At 41.4% G+C, this 22,557-nt stretch overlaps 1 protein-coding gene across 1 annotated transcript in view; it reads right to left on the bottom strand.

Annotated features, from left to right (window-relative positions):
- Positions 1-452: 452 nt before the first annotated feature.
- The window catches only part of LOC117511575 (netrin-G1-like), a 280,385-nt gene continuing 258,280 nt past the window's right edge, over positions 453-22,557 (bottom strand). Inside the window, exon 7 of the mRNA XM_034171563.1 lies at positions 453-2,017. Within this exon, the coding sequence (XP_034027454.1) occupies positions 1,773-2,017 (245 nt within the window). The 3' untranslated portion in view covers positions 453-1,772. The remainder of the gene's footprint in view (positions 2,018-22,557) is intronic.

A 22,557-nucleotide genomic window follows, 5' to 3' on the forward strand; every position in this document is an offset into this window, starting at 1 on the left:
GCTAGTTTCTATAGTGCATGGCAGCATTCCGACATCAGTGTGTGTGTGAGTAAGTGTGAATGGGTGAATGCGAGGCATCACTGAGCTTCTGATTCAGATGTTAAAGTGCAATATAAGTGCTTCCATTTACCATTTATTTACTCTGCAGTCAGGGATGTAGAACGATGCATCATAAGCCTGTGAAACTGAATTGAAAACAAAAATGAACCATATAAATAAAAGTATAAAAAGTAATAACCCTGGTTTGTACCATAGCTCTACCCTTCTCTGCACTACAGTCCCAAATAGTTAGATCTTCGTCTACTTGCAAACATTTCAGCATCATCAAACACCTCTCGATTGACCTCAAGAATCCATATGTTCTTTTCTGATGTGTCTTAACCTCATAGGCGGATCTGCCAAAATCAGGTTTACCCGTCTATGATTATGTAAAAAATGAAGAACACTGGTCATTTTTCAACTTTTATTCACTTAAATTTTCAAGTGTTAAAGCAAGAACAAAACATTTATCATGTCCTTTGGTGGGATTTCATTACATTTTATTAATACTTTATATGTAAACGGATATTCTTTGATGCCAGCACGTTGCCAATACAAAGGAAAATCAACGGCACAACTAAAAGTAAAATGAAGAACTAAAATCAGTGAAATAAATATGAAAAAATGTAATTGCTTGCTTTTAGATGTCTTAAATTGGAACATTAAAGGTTGCCTTTTTTCCGTCACAGTTCAGCAAAGCTACAAAAGGACTACATGACTTATCTTGTTTTGCTCTATCGAGAAAAGAACTTGCACATACATCGATGGTTTTCTATGTACGTCTCATCTGCTCAAGTGAAAACTATCCTCTGACCATGACTGCAGGGAGCATTAAGATAGAAAAGAATTAGACAGCTTGTTGGAGCATCTATTTGAAAGAGAGGGAGTGGAATTCTTACACGTGAGAATCACTTACATCGGACAAAAAAATTCTTTCAACCAACAAGTGTTACATGTTCATGAAAGCACAGGTCAGTGACAGCATGGAGGAAGGGGTCGCAGAGGTTGAACAGGAGGTGGGAAAAGATCGGGCTCAACAGAAAGCGACACGGGGAGGTTTTAGTGTCGCAAAGTGGCAGTCCGGACAGATTCCCTTCTATCCACAATGCACTGACAGCAAAGAATCCTTCCTAGACATTTTTATCTTTTCTGTTTGTTGATACATCAATGCTTCAGAGGCCAGTCTTTGCCGTTCAGTGGAGGATGATTTCCTCAAGATTTCTTAGGCGTTAGTCCAGCCAACATAAGCATCCAAGGGGGACTTTAGGCCAGGCAAAAGCTGATTGATCGCAGCTGTTGTTGCCATGGCAATAAGACAGGATGTAAATGAGTTTGTCATCATCAGTTATCCCTTCTCAAACTGGAAGGAGCTCAAGTACCTGGTATGGCTTAGAGGGGGAGGGGACGGTCTCTTTCATTAGGCAAATTCTCAGTTAGTCTTTTCTTTTATAATGTCACATGTTATTAAAGTATCTTTTTCATTTTTATATATATTCTTTGAAATTTAATGAGAGGTTTTTGCACTCAGAGTCTGGCACATTCCATTTATCGTCAGCGTGTCTGTTGAGTCTGGTGGCTGAAAAGCTTGTACAGCACAGCCCAGAAAGCTCATGATTGTTCTTGTTTAATGGTGCTTGATTATTTGAAGAAGTGGGCGGGACAAATAGGAAGGTGGCACTGATAAGTTTATGACTGCCACCAGATCACAGGTCTGACTGGAGCATGACAGAACCTTAGGAGGCCTCTCTCAGCAGTGCCAAGCCCAGCAACATCAGCAGCAGCAACAGGAGTCCCGGGGAGGACAGAGGAGGCATGCCAGCCTGGCCTGAACCAGCGTTTCCACAGCCGCCCAGCTCAGACTCACAACGGAACTTCTCACACAGAAGGCCCGTGTAGGCTGCCGGACACTTGCAGTGGAGGTTGTTGATGCACACTCCTCCATTTTGGCAGCGCAGGAGTTCGTTGTCACACACCCGTGCTGTGGTGGAAGCAACACAAAGAAAGGAAAGAGAAGTGAGATTCAAACAGGAGAATTTTATTTATTTATTGTATTTTACTTGAAGATATATATATATATATATATATATATATATATATATATATATATATATATATATATATATATATATATATATATATATATGAGGAACTGACACAACTCAGCCACATGGGGTGACACAAAATTTGGATATGTGTTTATCTTGATATCTTGTTTGCTCGTACAAGACCTTTTCTCATTTGGTAAATGCTTTCTTCTCAGCTGATCTACAGCAAGTTCATCAGAAGGTTTTGTGCATACTCAAAACTTCAGATGGAGAGCTTTCTTGGTGGTCGCACATTTCTTTAAGGTGCGTTTACACATAACCAAGACGCGTTATGAATGTCATTTTTCTGTCATTTGTGACACATTCCTGACATTCTTAATGTGACTTAATGCATCTGTATAGGTTTCTTAATAGTGCGTGTTGGTGCGTGATATTCTTGATATTCGTGGAGCATGTTTTTGCCTGTCAAAAAATCTTCCACGAATGTCACACTCCACCCTCATTTCGTCTCACACCGTGGAGGTCGCAACTGAGCGTATTGATCCGTCTTGATGAGTAGTGATCCTTAATAGAACGTGACAACGTTTGTAGTGGTTCCTGTGATGGTTCTTGGAGCCCAAACTGTCACACGTTATTATGAAGTGACACGGAAACTGTCAAGTTTTGACACGACTTGTAACGCGGCATCACATTTCACTGCGCGCCACGATGGATCAGTTTTCTGTCATGTGCACACAATTAAACTTGGCTCCAAATGTCGTTCCACAGTTTCTGCTGAAGCTCCTCAGGATGCCCATGCAGGTGTTCCACCTGAGCAGGAGAACGAGTCTGAACCAGAGGAGCGAGAGACTCACGTGCAGCCAGACATCTCTGCACCTCCTCTAGTCTGACGGAGGAAGAAGCGCGCGCACAATTAAACCCTGCTGCACCGCAATCAGTTTGATTGTTGACACCAAGTCGGCTAAAAGCCTCATTTCAGTGCTCCTGCAGGTGTTACACCTGCTGCATGTGCCTGATGTTTGGGCAAATGCGCGAAACGAGAGCCGCATGAAGCCACACATTTGGCTCTGTCCGTCTCCTCCTCCTCCTCTCTGCGCCACTCCATGGCACAGAGCACAACTACGCATGCAGTCACAAAGTTCTTCTGAAAAACTGAAGCCATCTGAATTCGGTTGGATGAATATGGGTGTGTGTGGAGACAATTCACCTCGTTCACAACGTGACAGAACTTAACGATGCGCTGTTACGCGCAACAACGCGGAACACTATTCTTGACCATGCGTAATGGTTCCTGATAATTCTCCAGCAACATGTGCCATTAATCGTAATGTGTGGTAACAGGTTGCAGCAGTTCCTGAGGAGACCTGACGCCTCTGCCCCGAATCATCACATTCGTGATCAGCGGCCAAGAATGTATACTTCGTGGCATTCATGACTTGTCGTCGTTATGTGTAAACGTAGCATTACAGTTTTGCCCTGTACTTGTTTGTTACTTCTAAGATACTTATTGTTGTGGAATTTTTGTGATTTTGTCAGCAGAGAAATGAGGCCGACAAGCAAAGACCAACAGGAATCAATATACGATGCAGTGAGAGAGATTTAATTGCAGTTGAAGCACATTAACAGATGCACCTGGAGGAGCCCCTGATGGATAATGCATGCAAACATATCTCCCAGAGCCTTCTGATCTTAAAAAGTCAGAGAGCCGTCTTAAGGACCCCTGCCTTAGTAAAACAAATCCATAATACAAACATGGCCTTCAGTTAGTCTGGGACATAATCAGATGTTACGTCATGGACTCGGATAAACACAACCTGTTCTATCAACACAAGTCAGCAGGCGATGGATGACCCTGACCCAGTATGCAGACATGGGGGAACAACAATTTTTCACCGACACTTATGTGTTCACATCCTGTGGCTGTCCGATGGTTCAGACCGGGGTTGTGATTGGCCAAAGCTCTTGTGTAGGGTGTAAATTCAGCATGAGGGGAGAGAGGATAGTTCCTGATGCAGCAGCATGCAGAGTGGCTGTTCATTTAGCCAAGGTCAAACTGAAGAAAAAGACAGCGTGGCTGTGTGCGTTTTTATCTGAAAGTCAGAGCGCACCTAATGGATTTTCTTGGTGAGAATGCACCGCAAAGAAAGAAGTTTGTTTGCTCTCCTCACTGTTTTAGGCGCACCGAATGCTGGCACAGTGAGAAGACAGTTTCAGTGTACAAACATAGTGACATCATATCCCCTAGCTAGCCAGAATGTAACCACATTTACATTCAGACATCAGCGGATGCTCCTCAAAATCCGGTTCCCTCTGGCATGTCTTGAAACTGGAAAAATTGTTCTGCTAAATGCAGCTCTTTGTGTTGCCAGTGGATCATCATCACTTCATCAGAGCCCCAAAACCACTGGAGACCGACAGATTAAGCGATATTTGCTACCGTTACTAATCAGTTTACTCAATCCATCATAGTGTGACAACACCTTAATCTGAATTCAGCATGTGGTGTAATTTATTTTTTGTCAAAATACACTGTAGTATAAGTCATGGGTTGACATAGTACCTTAGTCAAACTTGGTCTGACAACCACAACGCTGCACAGCTTGCAAAACCCACTAAAATATTTAGAGATATATCATTCAAGTCATTGGTGCTGTACTTTACTGCACCCATGATAATACAGAACCATCTAAATTGTATTTTTAACATATGTAACCTCAACCAATCTGAGTGGCACCTGTTATTTCCTATAAACCAGAGTGCACCAGGTCCACAATTCAAGTGAAAAATATTTTGTTGACTTTACCGCCAACCTGTCAGATCCCACCAGCAAATAGCAGCCACCAAAGCTGCCCGAGGTGAAGCAGTGCAGCTGCAGTAAGGTGAAGTTTTGTTATCTTCTATGAGTGTTTGCTTTTATTTTTCTAATAGTTGGTTTCAGTTCAATTTTGTTGTGTATCTTATGCCATATGAAGTTGCCATGTGTATACTGTACCAGGCAACAATGTGTGCTGGAAGTGTCACTACATTTAATCATTACAGAACAATACCAGTTCACTTTGTAACCTCACATCACTAACTCTGATGCCAAATGTACACATTAGTGAGGTTCCATATAACTGAACATAGCTGCACATTAATAATGTCATATTTTATTAACATGTGTTACATAATGATATGATGTTCTGTGTGTGTGTGTGTGTGTGTGTGTGTGTGTGTGTGTGTGTGTGTGTGTGTGTGAGAGAGAGAGGGAGAAAGAGAGGAGACAGACAGACAGAGAGAGTGAGAGAGAGAGAGAGAGAGAGAGAGAGAGAGAGAGAGAGAGAGAGAGAGAGAGAGAGAGAGAGAGTGTTTATTTTTCTTACAGTGGCCATAATACTCCACTATACACTACACACTTTACTTGTTTGGCTAATCATGCAATTTGTACTTCAAAGCGACTTATATGTCAAAAATACACTGAATATCATGTAAGACCACAAAACTGCACCATCTACACACATACGGTCATCCTGTATACTGATCTGAATGGGGTACTGTTTGAGCCACACTCTGGAGCAGAGGTTGGCAATAATGCCTACCACTGTAAAACAAGAACAAGAAGAAGATATGAATGAGGAGACCATGCTGGGTTTTACAGAAAGAGCAAAATTAATAAACATGCTCTCAATCTGAAAGAAAGCACTCCAGAATAAAGATAGGGAATAACCTTTGTATACTCAGCACACAACTTGTATTTTGTAGGACAGCCAACTGTATAATAACTTTTAAAATGTATAAAAGGTAATTTACATTTAAAGGTAAATGTGCAACCATTTAGCTCCACTTTGATACCTTCATTTGTTCAGTGTCAGCAAGAAGCATCTGACTCTTGAGTTCTTTCTGATACAATTACATTAATTAGTCCATTAGCTTCTGTTTCTCAATGTGGTTTGCATTTGCATTATTAATAAATAATGCACTGAATAAATTCATTTTGCTTCTTCTTGCATGAAGAGGTAGCACGTTTCAAAAACAGAAGCGACATAGAACGATGTGACTTTTTTCTCTTCTTGATGCATTTATGGAGAGATGCCACTCATACTCATGTATACATACAGTACGTATGTACTAATATATACTCAACAAAAAATATAAACGCAACACTTTTGGTTTTGCTCCCATTTTGTATGAGATGAACTCAAAGATCTAAAACTTTTTCCACATACACAATATCACCATTTCCCTCAAATATTGTTCATAAACCAGTCTAAATCTGTGATAGTGATCACTTCTCCTTTGCTGAGATAATCCATCCCACCTCACAGGTGTGCCATATCAAGATGCTGATTAGACACCATGATTAGTGCACAGGTGTGCCTTAGACTGTCCACAATAAAAGGTCACTCTGAAAGGTGCAGTTTTATCACACAGCACAATGCCACAGATGTCGCAAGATTTGAGGGAGCGTGCAATTGGCATGCTGACAGCAGGAATGTCAACCAGAGCTGTTGCTCGTGTATTGAATGTTCATTTCTCTACCATAAGCCGTCTCCAAAGGCGTTTCAGAGAATTTGGCAGTACATCCAACCAGCCTCACAACCACAGACCACGTGTAACCACACCAGCCCAGGACCTCCACATCCAGCATGTTCACCTCCAAGATCGTCTGAGACCAGCCACTCGGACAGCTGCTGAAACAATCGGTTTGCATAACCAAAGAATTTCTGCACAAACTGTCAGAAACTGTCTCAGGGAAGCTCATCTGCATGCTCGTCGTCCTCATCGGGGTCTCGACCTGACTCCAGTTCGTCGTCGTAACCGACTTGAGTGGGCAAATGCTCACATTCGCTGGCGTTTGGCACGTTGGAGAGGTGTTCTCTTCACGGATGAATCCCGGTTCACACTGTCCAGGGCAGATGGCAGATAACGTGTGTGGCATTGTGTGGGTGAGCGGTTTTCTGATGTCAATGTTGTGGATCGAGTGGCCCATGGTGGCGGTGGGGTTATGGTATGGGCAGGCATCTGTTATGGACAAAGAACACAGGTGCATTTTATTGATGGCATTTTGAATGCACAGAGATACCGTGACGAGTTCCTGAGGCCCATTGTTGTGCCATACATCCAAGAACATCACCTCATGTTGCAGCAGGATAATGCACGGCCCCATGTTGCAAGGATCTGTACACAATTCTTGGAAGCTGAAAATGTCCCAGTTCTTGCATGGCCGGCATACTCACCGGACATGTCACCCATTGAGCATGTTTGGGATGCTCTGGGCCGGCGTATACAACAGCGTGTACCAGTTCCTGCCAATATCCAGCAACTTCGCACAGCCATTGAAGAGGAGTGGACCAACATTCCACAGGCCACAATTGACAACCTGATCAACTCTATGCGAAGGAGATGTGTTGCACTGCATGAGGCAAATGGTGGTCACACCAGATACTGACTGGTATCCCCCCCAATAAAACAAAACTGCACCTTTCAGAGTGGCCTTTTATTGTGGGCAGTCTAAGGCACACCCGTGCACTAATCATGGTGTCTAATCAGCATCTTGATATGGCACACCTGTGAAGTGGGATGGATTATTTCAGCAAAGGAGAAGTGCTCACTATCACAGATTTAGACTGGTTTGTGAACAATATTTGAGGGAAATGGTGATATTGTGTATGTGGAAAAAGGTTTAGATCTTTGAGTTCATCTCATACAAAATGGGAGCAAAACCAAAAGTGTTGCATTTATATTTTTGTTGAGTGTAGATGGTATTGGAATTTAGAGCAGGTTTTTGGTGGCCTGAGGCACAAATGTTGAACACACCAACTCTAAGCCTAACCACACCTAATTTTTAGACCAACATTCTCACATGTAAAAATAACAACTGCATCAGTGGAATCAGGCAATGACACTATAACTGCAATGTGCACGCCATCTCACCTGATGATCTCACTTCAAATGACATGTTTGACACTTGTCTCTGTGACTTGTATTTCTGAAGAAAAAGATAATACCTTTGACCAATGATGGGACAGTGTGCTCACAGATGGCTTTTATTTATATTTACCCTGCTTAGGAATATTGGTGTGAACCAAGGAAAAAGTGCAACATTGTAACATGCTGGTCCCTGACCCCATACAAAGGAAACTATAGATGTGAAGGTGCACAAAACATACATAACACCCAAATCACAGTTTTCAGACAAATTACTTTTATTTTGACAGATTTCGCATGACTGTTTCAAAAACAGTTATGGAGGGTCTCATTTAGTCTCATTTAGTTCACACCGGGCGCGATCAGACGCTACAAATTTGCGTGGGTCGCCAGGTGACGGACGCGCGGCATGTCGCTCTGCTTGGGTGGACTTTTGCTGCGAAAATTTGCGCCGGTGCGTCATCAAATAGGAGGAGCTTATATTCCGCTCGCCGGCTCCGGTTGTCAGTCAAGCTAACATGATGGACCTTGATCACATGGAGCGAGTTGCTGTGGAAAGCTCCCAATACAGAGAGTATCATTATTTGCTGCAGGAGCTGTGTCTGGGTGACGGCCGCTTTCAGCGGTCCTTCCACCTCTGCGGGACCCAGTTTGAGGATCAACTGTCCCGTTCATGCGCGCACATGTAAATAATAAAAAAAAAAAAAAAAAAAAGAAAGTCCGCTGCTTGCTGCAGCTCGTTCTTCCCCCAAAAAACTCTGTCATAATTGTGTTTAGAAACCAGTCACCATTTGTTTTATTATACAGCTGTGTAGTTAATTAATAAAATATTCTCTACAGATGATTCGCTCGCGCACGCGCGCGCGCAAAAAAAGAAAAGGACAACGCTCCGCTCCCGCTGCTGCAAGTAGGGCTGCTGCTCGCTCCAAAAACTCTGTCATAATTGTGTTTAGAAACCAGTCACCATTTGCTTTATTATACAGCTGTGTAGTTAATAAGTAAAATAATCTCCAGGATGATTCGCGCGCGCGCACGTAAAATAAAAATAAAAAGAAACTCTGCTCCCCGCTGCTGTGGTGTTGCTGCTCCCTCCAAAAACTCTGTCATGATTGTGAAATAAAGGACAAAAGAGACATAAGTCCTGCTCACAGGCTGCTACCAGATACAGAACATGTTCACATCTTCAGTCAAACTCCAGACATCTCCACGTCACTACATATTCAGTCCCTGATTGGTCATCGCCGCGTGACGAGATGAAAAAGTTCAGATTTTTGAACTTGGGGAGGAGGGCAACGCGACGTGATGTGACGCAATATCGCGCCACAAACGTGCAAAATGCTCAAAATCGCTTCACTTGCGTCCATCGCGTCGTGCTGCGCGGTTTGGCGTCAAAATGCGTCCTTACATAGGGATTACATGGCAACCTGTGGCTGCAGTCGCTCGCATCCTGCCCGGTGTGAACGCAGCTTTACAGGAGCAGTAGAGGACTACACGTGTTCACATGATTTTCAGGAGCCGAGGCCTATTACCATTTTTTTAAACGTTGTGCAAGTTGTGAAAGTCCTAACTTCATGTAGTCTGGTTCAATACCTTGGATCTTGTGTCTGTCACCAGTGGTGGGCACAGTTAACCAAAAACTTAGCTTCGATAACCATTAATCCGAGAACTGAAAAGTTATCTTTTATGATGCTAAACCGATAAACTGCAAAAAAAATTATCTTTATTACAGATAACCAATAACCAATAACTTTTAGTATTGATTCGGACACGGCCACATCAGATTACACTGCTGGCTTCTGATGAACCAGTTTCACTTTCACTTTTCGCTTCTGGGTAAATTCAAGGATCACAAACACATAAGAACAGAATGAATAAAAAATAAAACCCCAATCACTGCCATCATCTTTCAAAAGCAGTAAAACACAGCATTAGAAGTCACAGTTTATGTTGGTATTACAACCCCTGGCAAAATTATGGAATCACCGGCCTCGGAGGATGTTCCTTCAGTTGTTTAATTTTGTAGAAAAAAAGCTGATCACATACATGACACAAAACTAAAGTCATTTCAAATGGCAACTTTCTGGCTTTAAGAAACACTATAAGAAATCAGGAAAAAAAACTGTGGCAGTCAGTAATGGTTACTTTTTTAGACCAAGCAGAGGGAAAAAAAAATATGGAATCACTCAATTCTGAGGAAAAAATTATGGAATCATGAAAAATAAAAAGAACACTCCAACACATCACTAGTATTTTGTTGCACCACCTCTGGCTTTTATAACAGCTTGCAGTCTCTGAGGCATGGACTTAATGAGTGACAAACCGTACTCTTCATCAATCTGGTTACAACTTTCTCTGATTGCTGTTGCCAGATCAACTTTGCAGGTTGGAGCCTTGTCATGGACCATTTTCTTCAACTTCCACCAAAGATTTTCAATTGGATTAAGATCTGGACTATTTGCAGGACATTGATCCTATGTGTCTTTTTGCAAGGAATGTTTTCACAGTTTTTGCTCTATGGCAAGATGCATTATCATCTTGAAAAATGATTTCATCATCCCCAAACATCCTTTCAATTGATGGGATAAGAAAAGTGTCCAAAATATCAACGTAAACTTGTGCATTTATTGATGATGTAATGACAGCCATCTCCCCAGTGCCTTTACTTGACATGCAGCCCCATATCATCAATGACTGTGGAAATTTACATGTTCTCTTCAGGCAGTCATCTTTATAAATCTCATTGGAACGGCACCAAACAAAAGTTCCAGCATCATCACCTTGCCCAATGCAGATTCGAGATTCATCACTGAATATGACTTTCATCCAGTCATCCACAGTCCACAATTGCTTTTCCTTAGCCCACTGTAACCTTGTTTTTTTCTGTTTAGGTGTTAATGATGGCTTTCGTTTAGCTTTTCTGTATGTAAATCCCATTTCCTTTAGGCGGTTTCTTACAGTTCGGTCACAGACGTTGACTCCAGTTTCCTCCCATTCGTTCCTCATTTGTTTTGTTGTGCATTTTCGATTTTTGAGACATATTGCTTTAAGTTTTCTATCTTGACGCTTTGATGTCTTCCTTGGTCTAACAGTATGTTTGCCTTTAACAACCTTCCCATGTTGTTTGCATTTGGTCCAGAGTTTAGACACAGCTGACTGTGAACAACCAACATCTTTTGCAACATTGCGTGATGATTTACCTTCTTTTAAGAGTTTGATAATCCTCTCCTTTGTTTCAATTGACATCTCTCGTGTTGCAGCCATGATTCATGTCAGTCCACTTGGTGCAACAGCTCTCCAAGGTGTGATCACTCCTTTTTAGATGCAGACTAACGAGCAGATCTGATTTGATGCAGGTGTTAGTTTTGGGGATGAAAATTTACAGGGTGATTCCATAATTTATTCCTCTGAATTGGATGAGTCCATATTTTTTTCCCTCTGCTTGGTCTAAAAAAGTAACCGTTACTGACTGCCACAATTTTTTTTCTTGATTTCTTATAGTGTTTCTTAAAGCCAGAAAGTTGCCATTTGAAATGACTTTAGTTTTGTGTCATGTCTGTGATCTGCCTTTTTTCTACAAAATTAAACAACTGAATGAACATCCTCCGAGGCCGGTGATTCCATAATTATTGTCAGGGGTTGTATATACACAGTCATTTACGAACTAAAAAGCTGTTGCTTTTTTCACACGCTTTCAGCCCTGCAGCTTAAACAACCGAAATATGTCCATTAATGCATTGATTGGCAGAGTAAAAGACACAGTAAATATAAATTCTTGCCTGTTAGTTTCAGTGGGATTCATCTGAATAAATAATCCACATAAATCCAAAACAGTGTCTAAATGTGAAGAAAAGTCTCTCTGGACACTAGGGATTGGTATGGATAAGATTTTATCGATATCGATACGATTAGTGATTCCGCTTATCGATTCCGCTTATCGATCTGATTTCCCTTATCGATACCTCTTGTGAATTTTTTGTGTACGAGGTCTGTCAATAAAGTAACGGACCTTTTTATTTTTTTCAAAAACTATATGGATTTCATTCATATGTTTTTACGTCAGACAAGCTTGAACTCTCGTGCCCATGCGTGAGTATTTACATGCCTGTCGGTGACGTCATTCACCTGTGAGCACGCCTTGTGGAAGGAGTGGTCCCGCCCCCTCGTCGGATTTTCATTGTCTGGAAATGGCGGAATGATTTGGACTTTTTTTCCATCAGATTTTTTTCAGAAGCTGTTAGAGACTGGCACCTGGAAACCATTTGAAAAATGTATCTGGCTTTCGGTGAAACTTTTACAGGCTTCACAGAGAATAAGGACTGTTACTACAGCTTTAAGGACGGCTTTAAGGACGGCTTTAAGGACGCTCGGCGCTCCGAGCTGTGACGACGAGGCAGAAAACGCCAGATCATTTCTAAGCTGATGGCTCTGTGGATGCGAGACCATCGTGTGCACTTTCTCTGGTTATCACAAGAGCTGGACATCAGCCATTTTCTAGCAGATTTCACTTTTAACATGAGATTTTGTCACGGAAAGCCGCGCGGAGGCTTCGTGCATAATGACCGATTCGCTGTTTGAGTGAGACAAAGAACACCTCCGTTTCTGCGTGTCATGGGACAAGTTGGGACATGCCTATCTCACCTTTCAATGCTTACCAGTCCAGTAAGTATCAGAGAAATTGTGGAGAGCTGGGCTTGTCCCAACTTGTCCTCTGACACGCTGAAACGGAGGTGTTCCTTTGTCTCGCTCAAACAGCGAATCAGTCTTTACGCACAAAGCCTCCGCGCGGCTTTCCGTGACAAAATCTCTTGTTAAAAGTGAAATCTGTCAGAAAATGGCTGATGTCCAGCTCTTGTGATAACCAGAGAAAGTGCACACGACGGTCTCGTATCCACAGAGCCATCAGCTTAGAAATTATCTGGCATTTTCTGCCTCGTCGTCACAGCTCAGAGCGCGGTGCACCGAGTCCTTAAAGCCGTCCTTAAAGCTGTAGTAACAGTCCTTAATCTCTGTGAAGCCTGTAAAAGTTTCACCGAAAGCCAGATAAATTTTTCAAATGGTTTCCAGGTGCCAGTCTCTAACAGCTTCTGAAAAAATTCTGATGGAAAAAAGTCCAAATCATTCCGCCATTTCCTGACAATGAAAATCCGACGAGGGGGTGGGACCACTCCTTCCACAAGGCGTGCTCACAGGCGAATGACGTCACCGACAGGCATGGAAAAACTCACGCATGCGCACGAGGGTTCAAGCTTGTCTGACGTAAAAACATATGAATCAAATCCATGTAGTTTTAAAAAAATAATAAAAAGGTCCGTTACTTTATTGACAAACCTTGTACTAAAAGTTGGCTTTACAGGTTTTCTATGTCAGCGGGTCAAAGAGCTTTTTCTTATCGTGCACCCGCTCTGTGGAATGGTCCTCCTGCGACTGTGAGGCGGTTGGAGTCTGCAGACATTTTTAAAATCAAATCAAATCAATTTTATTTATATAGCGCCAGATCACAACAAACAGTTGCCCCAAGGCACTTTAAGTCAATATTCTCTTTCTTATGAGTAGTTTTTATTTTTTATTTGTTTTATTCTTTAATGTCTGTTTTTAATTATGTATTTGAAATATTTATTTTTGATTATTTTTATTATTTTTTATTATTTTAAGGAATGGAGACTTCCGAAAACAAAGTACGTGTGAGTACTTGAGTGTTTCTGACAGGTGACATAGTTACTAGGAGGGTCCCAGCATGTGCTTCAATGAGCTGAGGCACAGATTAATTCATTAATAATAGTTTACATAAGTGTGATGCTGTGTTATGATGACTCGTTTTGAAGTGATAACTGTTCATTTTGATGCAGTCACAGTAAAAGCAGCAGCTGTGAGAAGGTTTTGTGCACCTGTAGCAATTAGTCATAAATGCAGCCTGTTAAAAATGCTAATAAGTGTTGTATATAACTGAAAAATCTAATAAATAGATATATGTATCTGTGACATCACTGAGACATTCCACGTCCATTAAGCAGCAATAAACAGCTGACATGTGGATTAAAACAGCGTAACAGCCGTTTTAATTTGTATGTCAGCTGTTTTTTTAATTAAGGGATTATTCAACATTAATTTTCTTTTAATAGTTCCTCATAGAGATTGACAATTTTATGACATTTGAAAGTCTACAAGCTTAATAGTGATTATATATTGTTCAAATTCAGCCAGACGTCTGTCTAAATTGTGGGTTAAAACAGTTCTTGTGCAGTCAGAGAATAATGTCCAGATCCACTCGCTCTTGGCTTCTGATCATCCGCATGGGTGTGCCCAGGCATGCACGCATAATGTCCGATCGCAGCTCTGCCTTCAATTCAACTTCTGTCAGGATTCTGGCACATTAGATAGTCCATTATCTCCTGAAAATAGCATCTTCTGACTTCTGAGAAACACTAAACCAGCAGCTGTGACACAAACAGCAGCATCATGACGTTATTAGTTCCAAAATCCGACAGACTCTGAAAACGTTAAGAGCTTTGGGGTGAAGTGTGTCATCTCCTCTGTAAATCTGAGCCTCTGCTTTCAAAGAAAAGCTCTGAAACTTCGTTGTCGAACATAACCTCATTCGTTTCCCTCTATGTGTCTTGGTCCGGGATGTTTGTGTTTTGCTCTTAACTACGTCAGACGCAGAGAGAGAAATGCACAGTGAAACGTTTTCCGGAAATGCACCTGTTTCCTCGCTTCGGGAGAGGAATAATAATAATATAATAATCAGAAACCACTAATTATGAGCGCATGTGCTCAGAGAGATTTACAACTGGGATGTTAAAACACGTGACATGTCCTTTAAAGCTGGGGTAAGAGGTGTGTGTGTGCAGTGGTGGGCACAGTTCCGATGATAGATAATTATCGAAGATAACATTTTCATTATCGGATTATCTTTTAAGATAACTTTAAAGACCATCATCGGACTAATTATCTTCAGATGAATTTTTGTCCAGTAATTTTTAAATGGATAAACAAAGCTGAACAGTGATAAGCATTTTTAAAATTAGTTCAGCACCCACCTGTGAAAGTTTTATACCAGACACACAGTTATAACCTTTGCAAAGAGAAGAGAACTGCTTGAATAAAAAAAGCATCTCAATCCTCTGCAGACAAAGGAAAACCACGACCCGCCGCCCAAAAAAACCCCAAAACATTTTCTTTAACACCATATTGATATGCTGGCAATATGACCCAAGTCATCCAGAGGCATACATCTTTAACTTATGGTTCAAATTTTAACCAAACTAATTTTGGACAAGTTATTTAAAATTACTGTCATGTCTGAAGTTGTATAAAGTAAAAATATCAGATATATGTTTTAGTTTTAAAGTAATGTGTTAATTTTTAAGGTTTTGTGAGCACATGCTCTGCCCCGCAGTGCATTATGGGTAGGATGATGTAATCTCAGTACATCACGACAGGACAAATGCATTTCAGACACTCTGTTCAGGCTCCAAGGACAACAGCATTAAACTCTAGTGCCTAAAACTCTCTTGTATATATTCTCTGCGTTTATAGACATTGATTTTTTAATTGCGTTTGTTAAATTCCACGCATTTTAAATGTGAACAGACAGGGATTATCTAGAATTTGTTTTGAAAGCCTCTACTGCCATCTAGCATCTACTGGCCAGTAGTGTTCATGGCAGTGTCTGGGGAGCAGTAGATGGCAGTGTTCTATTTAGTTTGACCCAGGGTATGTCAGATTTGACTTGTTCTTCTCTCTGCTCCTTTTCATTCTGGTGATCGTGATGCTTTATTTCTGTTTTTATTTTAAATGAATGAAATAAATATTAAAGAAAGAAAGAAAGAAAGATGATTGTCAAATCAAATTTTTGCTTTGCAAATGGCTTTTTTTTTTTTACAAATGAAGTTTAAAAACAAAACAACTGCATAATAATAATAATAATAATAATAATAATAATAATAACTAGGACTGCAAGCAGTCATATACGGGCCCTCGTACTGCGCAACCGCCTACCCAGGCCAGTGGGTGCCCTTGTGACCACATGTGGGCATGTGCATGCAGGGGCAACCAGTCATCACACAGTTAAAATTTTAAACAAATCACACAATGTATCAAGGAGTTATGATATGTTGATTGTTCATCCAGTAGGGGGCGCTCAGTGTACAAACAGAGGGGCTGGGTGTGTTCAGGGGCCAACCGTCATCATACATGTGAAGTTTCAAGTCAATCAGGCAAAGCATGAAGGAGTTATCATGATTTGATGTTCCATGGCAAAGGGTCAAAATGGCGGCACAATAGCGGCCACACCCTTCAACATAGAGAAAAGCTTTCGATAACTTTGGGTCAGTATCATCTTTGGATGTTGTCAACGAAATTTGAAGTGCATAGGTCAAAATCCCTAGGAGGAGTTCGTTCAAATACAACGTGTAGATCATTTCAAAATGAGAAGAAAATTCAAAATGGCCGACTTCCTGTTTGGAGTAGACTCATGGTGCAAGAGACTTTTTTGTACATCTATGCAAGTCACACATGTGTACCAATTTTCATCTCCCTACTCCAAAAAAACCCCTATGGGGAGGATTTTTTGAAATATTCAAGGGGGCGCTATTGAGGCACTTTGACCCACCCATGGGCAAGGCCCCTATGAATTGTAGGAGGTTGTCATGCTTGACCTGTGTATCAATTTTCATGATGATATGACAAAATTAAAGCCGTCAAAAGGAAGAACGTAATTTCATGGCGAAGGGGCGATATTCGGTACGCCACCACACAGAAGCCGTTAATCGTAAGTTCACGGCGATGATTGCCTATGTTCACCAACTTGTTCTGCATGTTTTAGAAGTGGAAGGAAGTTGATGGTCTTACGTATGTGACATCAGTACCTGTTTAAGTATAATGTTCCATGGCGAAGGGTAAAAATGGCAGCGCCATAGTGGCCACACCCTTCAACATAAAGAAAAGCTTTCGATAAGTTTTGGTCAGTATCATCTGTGGGTGATGTGGAAGAAATTTGAAGTGCATTGGACAAAATCCCTAGGAGGAGTTCGTTCAAATACAACATGTGGAAATCACACCAAAATGAGAAGAAAATTCAAAATGGCCAACTTCCTGTTTGGAGTAGACCCATGGTGCAAGAGATGTTTTTGTACGTCTATGCAAGTCACACATGTGTACCAATTTTCATCTCCCTACTCCAAAAAACCCCTACAGGGAGGGTTTTTTGAACGTTTCAAGGGGGCGCTATTGAGGCACTTTGCCCCGCCCATGGGCGACGCCCCTATGAATTGTAAGAGGTTGTTGTGCTCGACCTGTGTATCAATTTTCATGATGATATGACAAACGTAAAGCTGTCAAAATGAAGAACGTAATTTCATGGCGAATGGGCAATATTCGGCATGCCGCCACACGGATGCCATTACTCGTAACTTCACGGTGTTCATCGCCTACGTTCACCAATTTGTTCTGCATGTTTTCGAAGTGGAATGAAGTTGATTGGGTTAAGTATGTGACATCAGGACCTCTTAAAGTAAAAATAGGACATTTCCCGCCACCACCGGGGGGCGCTATGGTGCAGGTGGGAGCCCTCATCATGTCTAGCAAGTTTGAAGGATCTACGATGAAGTATGTGGGCGTGACAGCCGTTCGAAGTGAAATGGCGTGCTCCGAAAAGCTCGCCAAAGTTTGACGACCCCTAGCAGCCACGCCTTTTGACTTAATTAGAATCTTTTGATAACTTTTGATCACCATTGTGTTGTGATGATTTTGACCAAATTTGAAGACGATCGGATGAAATCCCTAGGACGAGTTCGTTCAAATGTAAGTAGTGGAAATGGCCAAAAATGGCAAAAAATTTGCTCAAAATCGAAACTTAAAATCAAAACGGCTGACTTCCTGTCGACATTTCACCATGACAGTAAGAGACTTTTTCGTGCGTCCTGGCATGGTAAATATGTGTACCGAATTTCGTGAGGCTACGACGAAAAAAGCCCAATGCGGAGGGGTTTTTGAAAATTTCTAGGGGGCGCTATTTCGCAATTTTTCTGCGACCATGTGTGTCGCCCCCAAAATATTGAATTTCGGATCCGGCCGGACGACTTTGGAAAGTTTGGTGAGTTTTTGAGCATGGGAAGAGGCCGAAATTTCAATTTCAAGAGTGATAATAATAATAATAATAATAATAATAATAATAATAAACAGCGCAATTACAATAGGGTCCTCGTAGGACGTTGCCTACTTGGGCCCTAATAATAATAACATTATTACAAGACAGCTCTGCAGTGTTTGCACAGGTACAGTGCAAACGGTTGGATGCTGCTTGTAGCTTTCAGCAGCAGGATAACCTCACGACGGCTGACCACAATAATATATCAAACAGGTTTGATTCTCATTCGACCATACGATCAGCGATCAGGAGAGGGTCCTCAGATGTTGACCGCAGCTTGATACTCCATGAACACTACACGATGCAGGATGCACGATTAACCTAAAACTTGGTCCAAAAAATTCCTGCATGAAAAATCATCTCGCACAGTGTAAAGTATGTTTTACAACATCAAATGAATGTTGTAAAGAGAGAATGCAAAAAAATGCAAAAAAAGAATGCAAAAAAAAAAACATGCAAAAAATTTTGCGATGACACTTCCAGAGCTCTGTAAAAATGCCTGTTTTTCCAAATAAAAAAATGGAATATTTTACAAAAGCACATTTAAACACCAACACACAACAGACATCACATTAACGTGTTGGTTTACATAATAAATGACTGAACCAATCAGTGTTTAGCAGGCACCTTTACCCAGAATCCTTTGCGATCTGTCTCTTTGTTACAAAACCCCAGAATTAGTGCATTATTCAACATTAAAAGATATATGTTATATTTTAACTTTGTACAAATGACAGAATTGACATTAATGGAGTTATTCTACCGGTATTAATGTTATTTATAAATCAAAACCACAAGTCAATATGACTTTATTTTTCAAGACCTCCGCATGACCGGACCTTTACAATTAATACAGAGTTGGCTTTATGTCTCTTGCAGCCGAAAACAAAACAGTACACCATTTTCCTGTGTCAAGTTATGCTGTGTATATATTGCACAACAAGTGTCCCGATAAGTGGTCAAATCCCATGGCAACACGAAGGTTCAAATGAGACTGGGGTGCCCGAATAAAATTTGATCTCTTTTGCTTCAAGTTCAAGCAACAGAACAATACAACAGAAATAGGAACAACGCAAAGTGAAGTTCCTGCCTTTAAGGGACTTTTACTTTTAAGAGTAAAATCATCACTAATGCAAATAAATTAACGTACTCAATTTACTCTACTGACCAGGTAGAGATAAAGTCTGTCAGCTAAAACCCTCTGAGTAGAAGCCTCTTTTTGTGTTGTTGTACTTCCATTATGTGGTGGCTGTTTGTAGGATGTGCTGTGTGAATTTGCAAGCAGACAAATTAGCAATTAAACTGCTACATGTGCTGCAGGCTATATTTATGTCCCCTGCCATAAACTTTAATTTGCAATGCTTTTTGATGAAAATACCTGTTGTTGAATTCTTGCAGGTGTTTTTGTACTTTTGTGATTTTTGCATTTCCTGATGTTGTCTTAATTACTTCTGCCAAGGACGTAATATAATCATCTGTGTTTATTTATTTGTCTGACTGTTAGCAGGATTACGTCAAAACTACTGCACGGATTTTGATGATATTTTCACCACAGATAGATATTAGGGCATGGAAAACTCTACTGAATTCTGGAGGTGATCCAGGTCCAAATTCTGGATCAAGATTTCACTATATATAGGCTTTGAAGGATTATGTCAAAACTACTACACTGATTCTCACCAATTTTGCACCACAGATAGATATTAGGCCATGGAAGACTCCATTAAATTTTGGAGGTGATCCAGATCCTGATTTTGGATCAAGTTTCACTTGAATGAATGAATGAATGAATAAGTTTATTTCAGGACAAAGAAAAAAGAGAAAAAAATTACTTTTAAGTACAAAATAGAACAAAACAAGACCAATCAGAGATTTCTAGCATCCGTCAAACCGGAAGTCAATAAAATAAATAAGCTTAACTGTCCATACTGTAACCAGAAATGATACAGTTTTTATAAAGTCTACTAAAGCTGACTCGAGTACAGCATAGTTTAATACCCTCGGGACAGTGGTTCCAAATGTTCACTCCTTTTACAGAGACACTGACTTTTTACAGCAGTTTGAGTCCTTGATTTATCAGATATCAATATTCTTCTCAAATTATAACTGGAGTCCGTCATTTTAAACAGATTTTGGAAATGCTGAGGTAAAAATTTGTTTTTTTTTTTTTTTTTGCTTTGTGCAAGTATTGCATTGTAATGTAATCAACCAAGTCCTTGAATTTCAGAATATTTAAGCAAATAAATTGTGGGTTGACTGGCTCACGGGAAGATTTATGAATGATAATTCTAATGGCTTTCTTTTGCAATAGAAATATTGAAATAGTATTTGTTTTATATGTGTTTCCCACATCTCAATACAATATGTCATATATGGAGCTATTAATAATACAATAACATGCTTTTGGAGGGCGGTACGCATTTTCAGAGGCCCGACGTCCCAGTCGCCCAAAATGACAGATATTCGCCCTCGTCTAACTCGGGCGAATATCTGTCATTTTGGGCGACTGGGCGTGAACCGAGGGACTCAGAAAATGCATACCGCATGACAACAGCATGTTATTTGCATTATTATCACTTTTTACTGAGATACACAACACGTAACGCGTACATAAAAAGTCGGCTCACTTAACTTTTGTCGTGTCGGCTGGTGCACGCTGCTCTCCAATTTAGCCAGTGCGTCCTCATCAAGCTGGCTGCTTTAGCTGCTGTTCATTGTCGTACTATCCATGAGAAAATCGTCTGGAATATCCATATTGGGACCAAAACACACTTCTCGCCTTTTCATCTTTTCCTCTGTGGACAGTATTTTTTTTCCCCTCTGCGGACAGTTCTTTTGCTGCGCGCTATGACATCATTTGTTTATGCATAGCGGGCGGGTATAGCCAGATAGTGTTGACGTAAATCTACGATACCGGCCTAGCAATGCCCCGGTAAAGTGATAATAATGAATAATATAAAGCAATTAATGAATATTGAGAGAGGAAATCTTGGGCTTTGTACAGAATTGCAATGGATTTTGACATTTTGGATTTAATATAATTTATGTGTATTTTCCAACTTAATATTTCATCAATAATAACTCCAAGAAACTTAGTTTCAGTTACAATTTCAGTTTCAGCATTGTGCATTAAGCTTCTACTTGAATTCCTGGGCTTATTTCCAAATATAATACACTTTTTTGCCAAGATGAAGTGACAGTTTGTTTGAATCAAACCATTGTTTTTATAGGCTTTATGGCTTTATACACTTTATACACTTTATGGGCTTTATAGTGTTGTGTGGGCCGCTGAAGAGGAGGTACTGCTGGCCCACTACCACCAGAGGGCGCCCTGCTTGGAGTGCGGGCTCCAAGCACAAGAGGGCGCCAGACCCAGAGGAGGTGACAGCTGTCACTCATTACTCCAGCTGTCACTCATCTACACCACCATATAAGCCGGACTGCAACTCCACCTCCCCGCCAAGAAATCGACTACCAGTACTAAGGTAATTTCTCTGCTGACTGACACATTGTGTAACCAACTGAACTTCTGTTGCAGCCGTTTTCCTGAAGTGTTTCCTTGTCTGGAGGATTGGCGTTTTGGTGTGACAGTGACGGCTTCACCTCGCACCCCGTCCCAGACAAGTGGTTGATCAGGAGCTGCACGAGTGTGTGTGATTTGGAGGTGGAGGTGCTCCCTCCTAACGGTGTCTGGACTGTTAATTACTGAGTGTGCGGACTCACACTCACACATTATCTTTCTGTTTTCTGCCAGCAGTACCAGGGTCGACAGCCGAAGACAGAGGCCACCTGGGGACTCGGGACTTGGCGGCTCCGGTGTTCTTCAGGCCGTTGGTGGTGGAGGCCGTGTGGGATGCGGCTTCTCTCTCGTCGGGCGTCTTCTATCTTCGAGCCTGCCCACACGTCACCTGGTGTTTATTGACTGTGAACATTAAGACACGTTTCGTTGTGTAATATCACAACATTAAATTGTTACCTTTTGGCTTACTCATTGTCCGTTCATTTGCGCCACCTGTTGTGGGTCCGTGCTACGACACCTTCCCAACAGGATTTCTCGGCCATCGTCATGGACTCCGAGGGGCGTCAACTCCAGCTTGAACGGCCAATGGAAGAGCCAGGAGCGCAGGCGTCAGCGGGAGGCGGGTTGAGTGAGCTGCAGCAGATCTTAACCGCCTTCAAGGCCCGGTTAGTATTTGTGACCGAGCAGAGTGTCCTCCTTAATCGGAGGGTGGAGGCTCTCACCGCCAGGGTGGAAGCGCGCGATCAGGGCGCTGCTGCAGCCACTCCTCTGGCTGGTCCTGGGCCCGTATTAGACGTTCCACTGGTCGTTCAACGAACCCCCCCACCGTCCCCTGAAGCATACATAAGCCCTCCGGAACCATACGGGGGCTGTGTCGAGACGTGCGCGGACTTCCTCAT

This window comes from Thalassophryne amazonica, chromosome 1 (assembly GCF_902500255.1).
Source record: "Thalassophryne amazonica chromosome 1, fThaAma1.1, whole genome shotgun sequence".
Classification (NCBI taxonomy): domain Eukaryota; kingdom Metazoa; phylum Chordata; class Actinopteri; order Batrachoidiformes; family Batrachoididae; genus Thalassophryne; species Thalassophryne amazonica.